Below are 13,071 nucleotides of genomic sequence, written 5' to 3'. Positions count from 1 at the left end.
GGCTTGAGCTGATTAACAGTATTTTAACGGTACCAGCATCAGGGAGTGCCGGTGGGAGAACTGGCAGGCAGGAATGGCTCATAAGTAGGCTCTCTTTCCTGGAGCCATATATCAGGAAGAGAGCTTCTCTGTCCAACGTGGATGAAAAGGTATTTATTTAGAACATCTTAAGTAAAACTTATAAAACATATATGGGCCTTTGTATTAGGCCTGTCACGATAACAAATTTTTCTGGGCGATTAATTGCCCCAGGAATTATTGCGATAAGCGATAATATTGCCGTTTTTCAACTAATATAATGATTAAGTACACCCTCTCGAAGATCAATAAACCTTTATTTTTAAAGAACACTGGAACTGGCCGTCTGGAAGACATTTAAAATATCCAGAATAAATTAACAAAACAACCAAAAACAATCTATTATTAACAAAAAATGCTCTCGAATAAAAACCAAACACCACCAAAAACAATAAATAAAATTGAAACACTAAATAAAAAGGATGTAAACACGATTGCGCCAGGACTCCGCCTCCCACACAGACAATGCAACAAGTTAATAGCCGCGTTTACATGGCACATCTGATCCGCATAGAATTCTATGCGGCATAGTTCTGTTCCTAAAATGTGTTCCGAATGTAGGCTACTGTATACATGGCAGTAACAAAAGTGTCCGTTCTGTCTCTCGCGCACACCTGACGCATCTCTGGACCGACGGCGATGTCTTATCACTGTCGGGGATTTTAAATTTGATTTTAATGAAAGCACAGCAGGAGAGAGCTTTTCTCTGCCTGCTCCTTCAATTAAGAAGGAGGAGTACAGCGCAGCAACGTCAATTTCTCGTCAGATCTTTATATTTACCTTAAGCTCCGCCGTAAACAAGAGTAATTTGGATGCGAGTCTGCAGCCAAGACTGGTGGGAGAGAGTGGTCTTACAGGAATTTAGTGACCAGGAATCCTCGAAGGTCCAATTGCGAACTACTGCAGCTGCCATCTCTCTAAGTTAAGAAGTATTTTAACGTTCAGCCTGCAAAAGTACTACTAGTAGCCTACTCATTTATAGTTACCTCGGACACGCGCGGACACTACGATACGCGAACAAGTCATTAATAAACACCCATGTCCCGTCGCTTAGCAACCGGACACGCTTACCGGACTACTTTTACGGAGTGATAACAAAGACGTGAATCAGGCAATAAATCCACTTTCCTTGACAGCGGTGAAGTTCGGTGTGCTTAAAAGTACAGACGGAGCTCAGTGGACCAATTGCGAACTACTGCGGCTGCTCTGAGTTAAACCCCAATCTATTCGGAATCAGTGCATACATGGCGATTAAAACGGACTACACCACCTCTTCTATTCGGCATAGAATATATGCCGAACAGATAATTGTATTCCGAATGAGGCGTATACATGATCATTTTCTGTTCCGCATAGAAATCTATGCGGAACAGATGTGTCCATGTCAACGCGGCTACTGACACTTGACGAGGGGGTTTACTCGTTGTGCCCTGTAATTATGAGCCGGAGCCCGATTTCAACCCGACATTTGTTACTTAGGCCTACCCTGCTAAATATATATAATGTATATAAATATAATGCATAGAACGCCGGTCACTATCGGGAAAATAAGCCCCGACAGGGCGAACAGGCGACCGGCGCGCACCGGAGGTGTCTTGCTTCACCCTGAAGGGGCTTATTTTAGATAATGACCGGCGACGTTCTATACTACATCATCCCGTTCTATATTACAATTTATTCGTTAGCAGCATTCGTAGTGTTGATCAGCAAAGAAATAGTCCTTCAAAGACGTTGACGTTGCTTAGCAAACGAAGACGCGGGGGTTGACAAAAAATTACCGGACTATCTATGCAAGTGAACGGAGCGTTCCACGGCATTGAGAAGACCCGTGTAAGAAAGGCCTATAATATTTCTGTTTATGGCATAGATTTCTTCTCAGATTAGGCCAATAAAGCAATGATTTAAAAAAAGAGTGCGAATGGAAATTATTGCGGCCGGCAAAGAATTATCGCTCATTATAATTTAATCGCGCAATTAATTGATTTATTGCATATCGCGACAGGCCTACTTTGTATCACTGCTAGAGAAGGCTAGAGTTACTGTGTCTTGTCATTCTCCACTACTTCTGCATTGGAGTAAATAGCTGGAGCTTATGTTACGTAAATTAAGCACATAAGCTGTAATTACTACACACAGCATAGCAACAAGGGAGCAGGATCAAACATACAAGCTGTAATATCTACCCCAGCCACAGAAGGCAGCATTTTTAAGACAGACGCGGAAGCCGCAGCTAAGACGTCACATAGGCTACTCCACACATGCCACGCCCACTTCACATAGGCCACGCCTACTTGATACAAGCTCCGCGCCCGGAGCCAGAGGAGGTCAGAAACATGGCAAGAACAGAGAGCCTCGTGCCTAAGCCTCGGGGCTTGAAATAGCTCTACAGTGTTTTTCTCCAAGCGTGTTAGATACAATTCCCTCCCTTTCGCTTCATAGATACCATAACGAAATACTTTAACAAATAAAGTGAGTTAAAAAAGTGACCCGTTTTGAACTACTTTCAACAAGAACACGACACTTACAGTTTGTTTAGATTACCCGCTAGTTGGATACATTGCATTTCCTGTTAGTTGAATTTCTGTTTGATCCGTCTTTGTTTACCAGCGGCTCAACTACTACTTGGAGATGGATAATAGAATAGTCTACATACAACTATATACAATTGATGCTGGAATATGAAACATAAAGCAGTTAAATATAATACACAACTGTCAATTACACCCACACACATGATTAAATTTTGTCCCACTCCCATGCTACAGCACCAGCATCTGTGCACATGTAATGCAGAGGATGGTGGAGGGATAATTGTAATGTCTTTCCCATCCAAGGCACCAAGGCAGTTAGGGAATTGCCACTGGTCCTGGAATCCCTTTGCCACCTTCTACCACTCCTCTCTGGTGTTGGGGAACTGAAAAACAAAGATTTAATTTTTTAATAATGTGTAATTTGAATTGATATATTCTTTTTCTTTTAAAGATTGATGAAGGAGAAACCGATAATGTGGCCGGACTGGATGAGGAAGAGGATGTGGAACTGGAGGAGTGCAGTGAACCTGAGGGGCGAGGCAGCACCTGCCTCGCCCCTCAGGTTCAGAAGGTCGCAGGCGGTAAAAGAAAGAGGCGGGAAAGCTTCATTAGGCACGGGAGCGCACATTTTTCAGTAAACCTTTGAAACTGGATTACATTTCGTGTGGAATTTTGTACTTTAAACAGCAGACCTCATTGACATGATGTGAGTAAAACGTTAAAGAGGGCTGCTGTTTAAAGTACAAGATGAGAGGTGCAAAGAGTACTTGGTAAACACATTGATATTGGTTCATGAAGTATTTTTCTTTTCTTTTTTTTGTAACAACAATTACACCCTAGATACATTGATCCAAAAGTGAAAAGTGTCACTAAATGCTATTTTACACACGATAAAGAACTTGCCTTCAGGTAGTCATCCTTTAAGACACTGTTGATGGTGCTGCATGTCTCTGGGATTAAACATGTCTCTGAAACATTATAGTGCTCCATAAGGAACAGGTAGGCCAGGCTCTTGAAGCTCTCACCTAGAGAAAGTCTATTTTATTGTGGTTGACATGAAACTGACCAGGAATACTTATAGGCCTAAATGAAAAGCCAATAGATGAGATATGCATTTGACAGCAGCACTATATGATTGGTTGTATGTAGGCTGTTTGATATTGGGGGGGATCTAGGACTTCCGAGAAATATCAGATCATGAATTGCTTTGACTGAGTTTGTAAAAGGAAGTATTATTATTGATACATGATTTTGTGGAATTTATCGTTATCGTGGCCTTTTTTGTGGGCCCATTTGAATTTCAATTGGTTACGATTCTGCGCAACAATTAACAGCGAGCGCGCATTACAGCCAGCCCAAGAGTACAGTTAACACGTATAGATATGGACCTATAAACTTGTGCGCTCATCTGTTACAATTTCCAAATGCCTTGCAGTTTTTAAGAGCAACTGTAATATGACAGAATGTTCACTTACCTGTTGCCAAGAAGCGGGGAGTTCTCATCAATCTCTCGCAAGCTGAAATGCAGTCCCGGAAATTTGTGTTCGCCTTTTGTATTAAAGGCCTCACCAAATCCTCCAGATGATGGAAAATGACCGTGGACAGACGTGTACAATTTGAGAAAGCTGACATATCCCCGACTTCCAGCTCTCTACGCAGATTGGCGTAGGCACCCTGTTTCTGCCGCTGTAGTACCCAACTGCGGCTCCATATTCTCAGCTTTCTAACTCGCCATCTTCTCCTTTTCATGATCAGAGCAACTTCAAAAACTGCGACCATTTCACTCTCACTAACATTACTACCTGTTTAGGTCTGTTTATAATTAAGTTATCCATCTCCAAGTAGTAGTTGAGCCGATGGTAAACAAAGACTGATCAAACAGAAATTAAACTAACGGAAAATGCAATATCCAGTCAGCGGTTAATCTTAGCAAACTGTAAGCTCCGACGATTTACTCCAGTGCAGAAGTAGTGGAGTATGACAACACAGTAACTCTAGCCTACTCTCAAACAAAAATAAAAATAAAAATAATCGCAAACCTAACTAATCGCAAACCAAAGTCAGTTAGGCTGACGTTAGTAAACGCAAGTGATGCTGATGCTGTTGTGTCTCACAGCTGTGCCAGAGCGTTCGCAGTTGCTAGGGAAACCACCCACCGTCGCGGCCCGTTGCAGCAATGTGAACTGCCCGGTTTTTAGAACGTCTCAGCGCGTCTCAGCCCGTCTCGTCGCGAGGAGTTGCGGGTTGCAAGCAGTTGCGAGGCGAATCTTTGGCCTGAACTGGTCTTAAATTAAAAATAAATAGCTTGTAGTATAAATTGCATAGTCCCCTTTAAAGAAATGAGTGGCATTCTGACATTAGGCAAAGCGTTGAACTTCAGTGTGGCATAGATGTTGGGCAAATTTGACTGAAATATTTTTGGAAACATGCAATTGATACAATTTCGACTTCTGACTTTGTGTGCATGTGTGTATGAGCAGATTGAACACACTGCAACGCTGTTTCAATCATAAAAAACAAAAAATAATACCCCCAAAAAAGGTTATTGGTTTGGTTTATTGCTGTTTATTCAGCCAACACCATGCCGTTTCTGCCGTGAGGCTTCGTTGCTACAGCGCGGCTACACACCCCCTACAGCAAGTTGGTGGGCTAGTCAGCGGCTACTAGACCTCGTGCCACAATGTGTCAACATTTTGTCAGGTATCCAAAGGAATAGACAAATGCCTTCTGCTACTTGTCTAAGTTTACAGGTGACATTTTCTGCAAGTCAAATATGTGTTTGTCATGTAAGACTTGTATATCTTCTGAATATAGGGAATGCCAAGTGTCACGACCCCACTGGTATATTGAAAATGGCTCTCTGTCTAGGCAGGAGTCGAGACACATAAGTGGTAGTGAATCACAGCTGGCAGGCAACTAGCTTTCGGCCACGTGAGTACTGACTCACCTGGGTTCCTGGCGAGCTCTGGTCCTTCTCACTTGTTGAGGGATAGCCCAAGCGTTGGGGTGAACGGTAGCCTGTCCCGTTCAGTTATTGTTTGACATAGGTGACCCCAATCAAGGGAGCCACTCCCACAATTACCATGACAATCAGTTAATCACCAGCTTAACATTACCAAACAGTAGGATTGTGATTCTTCAGGCATGAGGAATGCCGCAGAAACGCACCTTAATTCAACAATAGAATAATCTGATAAACATGGACAATGAATCTGTGATGATCAACATTTTTGCAAGCTGTCCATATCATATCAAATATTCCTTTCATAGTTTTCAGACCGGAAAAACAAACACTTGTTAGAAAAACTCTTGGCACGTCATATTAACCTACCTATATAAGTGTGTGTGCTAACATTTCACTAGCAATTTGCACAGAGTTTGACAAGGGGATCCAATCAAAGCATTCAGTCAGGATTTATATTTTTTTATTTGAGAAGGCGCTACATACATTTGGAAATTGTTTAGTTAAAGGTGAGTCCTTGATCTTTTTACGTTTAATTACATTCTAAGAACTGCATGATCTTATTATTTGCAGACTTTTGCACTCTTGCATTCAGTCTCCTACTTGACTGAAAAGTTACAATATAAATGTGATTGATTTAATAATGTTGAATGTTTTCTTTCATCCTTAGTGTAAAAAAGAAAACAGAATGGATTTGGGAAGGAGAAAATCTGCATGGTTCTTTATTTTGGGTAGGTTCATACAATAATAAGAGAAGCTTTTAGGGCCGCTTCTACGACATTTGCATGGCTGTACAAGAACTATTCAACTGAAAAAGAGAAATCATGCAAGCGCTATTGTAGGAGACGGATCACCATATAAGAAAAAAATTGCTCCTGTTCTATCCGAGTTTATTAAAATAAGGACCTGTTATTATTAGTAGGGAGAGCTTTTGGGCCTTTTTCCAACTTAGAAATAGCTGCTAAATACATTCATTATTGAAACCCTTTTAAACCCATTAACCCTGGTTCTTGCTGCAATCCTTTTACTTTTATGGACCAAACAGACGAGTTGGAGTGCCAGCATGGAAAACTAAATCCCGAGCAGAACCCTAAAACATTTAATAAATATTATCCTTATTCCACGTAGCTTTTTAAACGTCTGTCTATGTCAGTTTTGCTAATTCTCACACTGGACGGCCAGTCGTCAAACCACTAATACTAATGAAGGATGATTCAGTCATTACATTTTGAGAATGAAACATCAACGGAGGAGGCGAAGAGAAGCATTCTCTGCCTGCGGGAATCTCGCAGCCTTACATATTTGCTCATATCTTTTAATTTACACCAAATACTTTAATACTAAACTGAGATTTAAATACCTATCTAATGAACCATCATCCAAATATTCAAATATCCTGGCTCAGCTCTAGAAAATAAAAGCGTGTGTATGACTTATACATGATATGTTTAAGCATGATTATCTTCAGTTCCTATTCATATTAAGTAACGTCGTAATGTGTTTTTCCAAATGCATGATACAAAGTTGCCTTTCAATTGGCTTCCACTCCGATGACCATATCAGCAGAATCAGAATGCATTTCGACAACCACTGGTGCATCAACATCAGCGTGTATTTCTACAACCACTGGAGTATCAACAACAGCTGGTGGTTCAACAACCACTGGAGCCCTTTTTAATTTTTTTCTCAAATTTGAAATAGCAGAAACATTTATTGCTGCTTATGATAATAATACCTCGCCCGGATATACAGAGCTTGAGGACAGAATTGAGACAAGGGTAAGAAAAAATAAATTATTCTTGAAAGATTATTTTTAAAATTCACATTTTTCGAACAAATATAAAGTTAGAATGTTGAGTTCATGTATCTTGCTTTCAGTTCAACACAATCTACAGTGCACAATTTGGCGACCAGTTCATTCGGACAATTATCATCGGATTTAGGTAAAATTAATTTAGGAATTAATTTATTTCAATCTGTCCCTGAATGTAACAAGATCCAATTATCAAGAACCGTCTTTCATGAAGGAAAAATACTATGTGACGAGACCTAATAATTTTTTCTTCTTTTAACAAAGGATCTCTGTGGCTCAATCGAACAATACTGAAGCAGAAATAGAGCTTGAGTTTCAGCCAACTGCTTCTCCACAAGCAATCCCACAGTCTGAGGAGGTTCGAAGTACCTTGGTCAAAGGACTGAACAGCACAAACACAACCTCTAACCTCACTGTAGATACTGCAAGCATTACGATCACAAGTAGGTTATCACTTTGCAGAATCTTTCATAACATCGCTAGCCTACAATTTGGAATAACAGCAACACCAGTTAATAGTTAATTGTAACATTTACAGGCTTCATTAAATATCCTTTTATTTTGGTGTTACTTGCTTGATAGGACTGTGAGGGGAAATAAAAAGTAGCCATTCTTTAACTTTTGTTAAAGACTGCAAGTTAATAAGCGATAAACTTTAGTAAATACACACTTCTTTGAAACCTCTGGAAGCCGTGTTGTTGTTTCTGAGGCAAATTCCATGTCATCTGTATTCTACTAGTATCAAACAAAATGTCAGATAAAGGTGCTTTAAGCAATATGTAATAGCTATTTTAAGAGTGTAACTTGTTAGACACGGCTTTGCCACTTGTCAGCTATTAGTGAGTGAAATGGGCTGTGAGATTATAATTTCTGACCAATTTGGGAATCTCATAGGCAGAAATGTCACGAAAGAAATTATCTGAAAGAAACCTCAACTGATTGTTTTACCAGGGGATAATCAATTCGGGGCAGGGTATGGTAATACAGATATGATGGATTGAACCGCATTGTTTCACCATACATTTCAAGGTTACTGTTTAAAAGAGGTTTTAAATCATTAGAAAAAGCTTTTCAACTTTTCCACCCTTCAAATTTTGCTTTTGCAGAGACTCCAACTATTACAACAACAATCTGTTCTCCAACAACTACTGCTGGATTATCAACCACCACTACTAGATCAACAACTGGTGGATCAACAACCACAGGAGGATCAACAACCACTGAAGGATCAACAACCACTGGAGGTTCAACCACAACTGGAGGATCAACCACCGCTGGAGGACCAACAACAACTGGGGGTTCAACAACCACTGTTGTATCAACAACCACTGGAGGATCAATAACCACTGGACGATCATCAACCACTGGAGGACAAACAACTACTGGAGGATCAACAACCACTGAAGGATCAACAACCACTGGAGGATCAACAACCACTGAAGGATCAACAACCACTGGAGGATCAATAACCACTGGACGATCATCAACCACTGGAGGACAAACAACTACTGGAGGATCAACAACCACTGAAGGATCAACAACCACTGGAGGATCAATAACAACTGGAAGTTCCACAACTGGTGGCTCAACAACCACTGGGGGATCATCAACCACTGGAGGACCAACAACAACTGGGGATTCAACAACCGCTGTTGTATCTACAACTATGGGAGGTTCAACAACTGCAGGATCAACAACCACTGCAGGATCAACAACCACTGGAGGATCAATAACCACTGGACGATCATCAACCACTGGAGGACAAACAACTACTAGAGGATCAACAACCACTGAAGGATCAACAACCACTGGAGGATCAATAACAACTGGAAGCTCCACAACTGGTGGATCAACAACCACTGCAGGATCAACAACCACGGGAGGATCAATAAACACTGGGGGTTCCACAACTGGAGGATCAACATCAGCAGGAGGATTAACAACCACCGGAGGATCAACAACCACTGGAGGACAAACAACCACTGGAGGATCAACAACCACTGGAGGAACAACAACCACTGGAGTTTCAACAATAACTGGGGATTCAACAACCGCTGGTGTATCTACAACTATGGGAGGTTCAACAACTCCAGGATCAACAACCACTGCAGGATCAACAACCACTGCAGGATCAACAACCACTGCAGGATCAACAAGCACTGCAGGATCAACAACCACTGGAGGATCAATAACCACTGGAGGTTCCACAACTGGAGGATCAACAATCACAGGAGGACCAACAACCATTGGAGGATCAATAAGCACTGGAGGATCATCGACCACTGGAGGATCAACAACCACTGGAGGCCAAACAACCACCACTGGAGGATCAATAACCACTGGACGATCATCAACCACTGGAGTACAAACAACTACTGGAGGATCAACAACCACTGGAGGATCAACAACCACTGGAGCATCAACAACCACTGGAGGATCAACAACCACTGGAGGATCAATAACAACTGGAAGTTCCACAACTGGCGGATCAACAACCACTGCAGGATCAACAACCACTGGAGGATCAATAACCACTGGACGATCAACCACTGGAGGACAAACAACTAATGGAGGATCAACAACCACTGAAGGATCAACAACCACTGGAGGATCAATAAGGACTGGAGGTTCCACAACTGGAGGACCAACAACAACAACTGCAGGATCAACAACCACTGGAGGATCAACAACCACTGCAGGATCAACAACCACTACAGGATCAACCACCACTGGAGGATCAATAACTACTGGGGGTTCCACAACTGGAGGATCAACAACAGCAGGAGGATCAACAACCACTGGAGGATCAATAACCACTGGACGATCAACAACCACTGGAGGATCAACAACCACTGAAGGATCAACAACCACTGGAGGATCAATAACAACTGGAAGTTCCACAACTGGTGGATCAACAACCAATGCAGGATCAACAACCCCTGGAGGATCAACAACCACGGGAGGACCAACAACAACTGGAGATTCAACAACCGCTGTTGTATCTACAACTAGGGAAGGTTCAACAACTGCAGGATCAACAACCACTGGAGGTTCCACAACTGGAGGATCAACAACCACAGGGGGACCAACAACCACTGGAGGATCAATAACAACTGGAAGTTCCACAACTGGAGGATCAACAACCACTGCAAGATCAACAACCACTGTAGGATCAACAACCACTGGAGGATCAATAAACACTGGGGGTTCCACAACTGCTGTTGTATCTAGAACTACGGGAGGTTCAACAACTGCAGGATCAACAACCACTGCAGGATCAACAACCACTGGAGGATCAATAACCACTGGACTATCATCAACCACTGGAGGACAAACCACTACTGGAGGATCAACAACCACAGGGGGACCAACAACCACTGGAGGATCAATAACAACTGGAAGTTCCACAACTGGAGGATCAACAACCACTGCAAGATCTACAACCACTGTAGGATCAACAACCACTGGAGGATCAATAACCACTGGAGGATCAACAACAACTGGAGGATCAACAACCACTGGATCATCAACAACCACTGGAGGATCAACAACCACTTCAGTACCAACAACCACTAGAGGATCAACAACCACTGGAGGATCAACAACCACTGGAGGATCAACAACCACTGCAGGTTCAACCACAACTGGAGGTCCAACAACCACTGGAGGATCAACAACCACTGGAGGATCAACAACAACTGGAGGATCAACAACCACTGCAGGTTCAACCACAACTGGAGGTCCAACAACCACTGGAGGATCAGCAACAACTGGAGGATCAACAGGAAGTTCAACAACAGGAGAATCAACAACAACAGGAGGATCAACAACCACTGGAGGATCAACAACAACTGGAGGATCAACAACCACTGCAGGATCAACAACCACTGGAGGATCATCAACCACTGAGGGTTTAACAGCTGGAGGTTCAACCACAACTGGAGGTTCAACCACAACTGGAGGTCCAACAACCACTGGAGGATCAACAACCACTGGAGGATCAACAACAACTGGAGGATCAATAACCACTGGAGGATCAATAACCACTGGAGGATCAACAACAACTGGAGTATCAACAACCACTGGAGCATCAACAACAACAGAAGTATCAATAACAACTGGAGGTTCATCAACCACTGAAGCCCCAATAATTACCCGTCCAGTTTTTGTTTTCACCGCAGTGATAATACAGATATTTATTCCTGCTTATAATAATAATACTTCACCCGAATATCAAGCACTTGAGACCACAGTTGTGATAACGGTGAGTAAAAATTAATAATACTCTTTTATTTAATTCGCATTTTTTGAATAAATATAAAGTTAGAATGCTGAATTCATTTATTTTGCTTTCAGTTTAACGCAATCTACAGAGCTCAATTTGGCGACCGGTTCATTCGGACAATTGTCATCGGATTCAGGTAATATTAACTGAGGAATTAATTAATTTCAATCTGTCCCTGAATGTTACAGAATTCAATTATCAAGAACCGTCTTTCACATACTATGTGACAACACCTAACAATATTTTCTTCTTTTAACAAAGGATCCCTGCGACTCGATCGACCAATACTGAAGCAGAAGTAGAGCTTGAGTTTCAGCCAACTTCTTCACAACCGATCCCACAGGCTGACGATGTTCGAAGTACCCTGGTCGAAGGACTGAACAACCCAAACATAACCTCTAACCTCACTGTAGATACGACAACCATTACGATCACAGGTATGTAAACCCTTTGCAGGATCTTTCATGACAATGTTTGCCTACAATTTGGGATAACAGCAACCACAGGGAATACAGACAGTTAATTGTAAAAATGTGGGGCTTCATTAAATACCCTTTACTTTGGTTTTACTTGCTTGACAGGACTTTGAGGGGAAATGCAAGTTAATAAGTGCTACTCTTTGGTAAACACACATTTCTGAGGCAAATTCCATGTCTTCTACATTCTAGTAGTATTCAAAGAAAATGTCAGTTCAAGGTGCGTTAAGTAAGCAGAAATCTGACGAAAGACCCATAAAAAGAGGGATATTGTTTGAAGGGAGCAACCACTGATTGTTTTACCAAGGCATAATAATTTCAGGGCTGGATATCGTAAAACAGATGAACAGATGAATTTAACCACATTGTTTCACTATACATTTCAGAGTTACTGTTTTAAAGAGGTTTTAAATCATTACAAAAAGCATTACAACTTTTCTGACCTTCGAATTTTGCTTTTGCAGAAACTCCAACTACTACAACAACTACCAGTTCTCCAACGACTACTGCTGGATTATCAACAACCACTGGAGGTTCAACCACCACAGGAGGATCAACAACCACTGGAGGATCCACAATGACTGCAGGACCAACAACCACTGGAGAATCAACAACCACTGAAGGAACAACATCTACTGAAGTATCAACAACAGCTGGAGGATCAACAACCACTTCAGTACCAACAACCACTGGAGGACCAACAACCACTGGAGGATCGACAACCACTGGAGGATCGACAACCACTGCAGGTTCAACCACAACTGGAGGTCCAACAACCACTGGAGGATCAACAACCACTGGAGGATCAACAACCACTGGAGGATCAACAACAACTGGAGGATCAATAACCACTGGAGGATCAACAACAACTGGAGGATCAACAACCACTGGAGCATCAACAACCACTGGAGGATCAACAACCACTT

The 13,071-nt window shown here is 41.9% G+C and overlaps 1 protein-coding gene across 1 annotated transcript; it reads left to right on the top strand.

Annotated features, from left to right (window-relative positions):
* The first annotated feature begins 3,082 nt into the window (after positions 1-3,082).
* On the top strand, positions 3,083-12,809 carry LOC130370401 (bifunctional endo-1,4-beta-xylanase XylA-like). The gene is made up of 5 exons (XM_056576159.1): positions 3,083-3,171; positions 9,181-11,648; positions 11,741-11,805; positions 11,931-12,106; positions 12,610-12,809. The coding sequence occupies exons 1-2, from the start codon at positions 3,083-3,085 to the stop codon at positions 9,950-9,952; spliced, it is 861 nt and encodes a 286-aa protein (XP_056432134.1). The 3' UTR covers positions 9,953-11,648; positions 11,741-11,805; positions 11,931-12,106; positions 12,610-12,809.
* Positions 12,810-13,071: the final 262 nt, after the last annotated feature.

This window comes from Gadus chalcogrammus, chromosome 17 (genome assembly GCF_026213295.1).
Source record: "Gadus chalcogrammus isolate NIFS_2021 chromosome 17, NIFS_Gcha_1.0, whole genome shotgun sequence".
NCBI classification, from domain to species: Eukaryota; Metazoa; Chordata; class Actinopteri; order Gadiformes; family Gadidae; genus Gadus; species Gadus chalcogrammus.
The sequence above is the reverse complement of the archived record's forward strand: the minus strand, read 5'-3'. Positions and strand labels throughout refer to the sequence as shown.

Coding starts and splice junctions, on each gene's coding strand:
- LOC130370401 (XM_056576159.1), top strand. CDS start 3,083: ATGTGGCCGGACTGGATGAGGAAGAGGATGTGGAACTGGAGGAGTGCA. Junction 3,172..9,180: donor GCACCTGCCTCGCCCCTCAG/GTTCAGAAGGTC, acceptor CAACCACTGAAG/GATCAACAACCACTGGAGGA.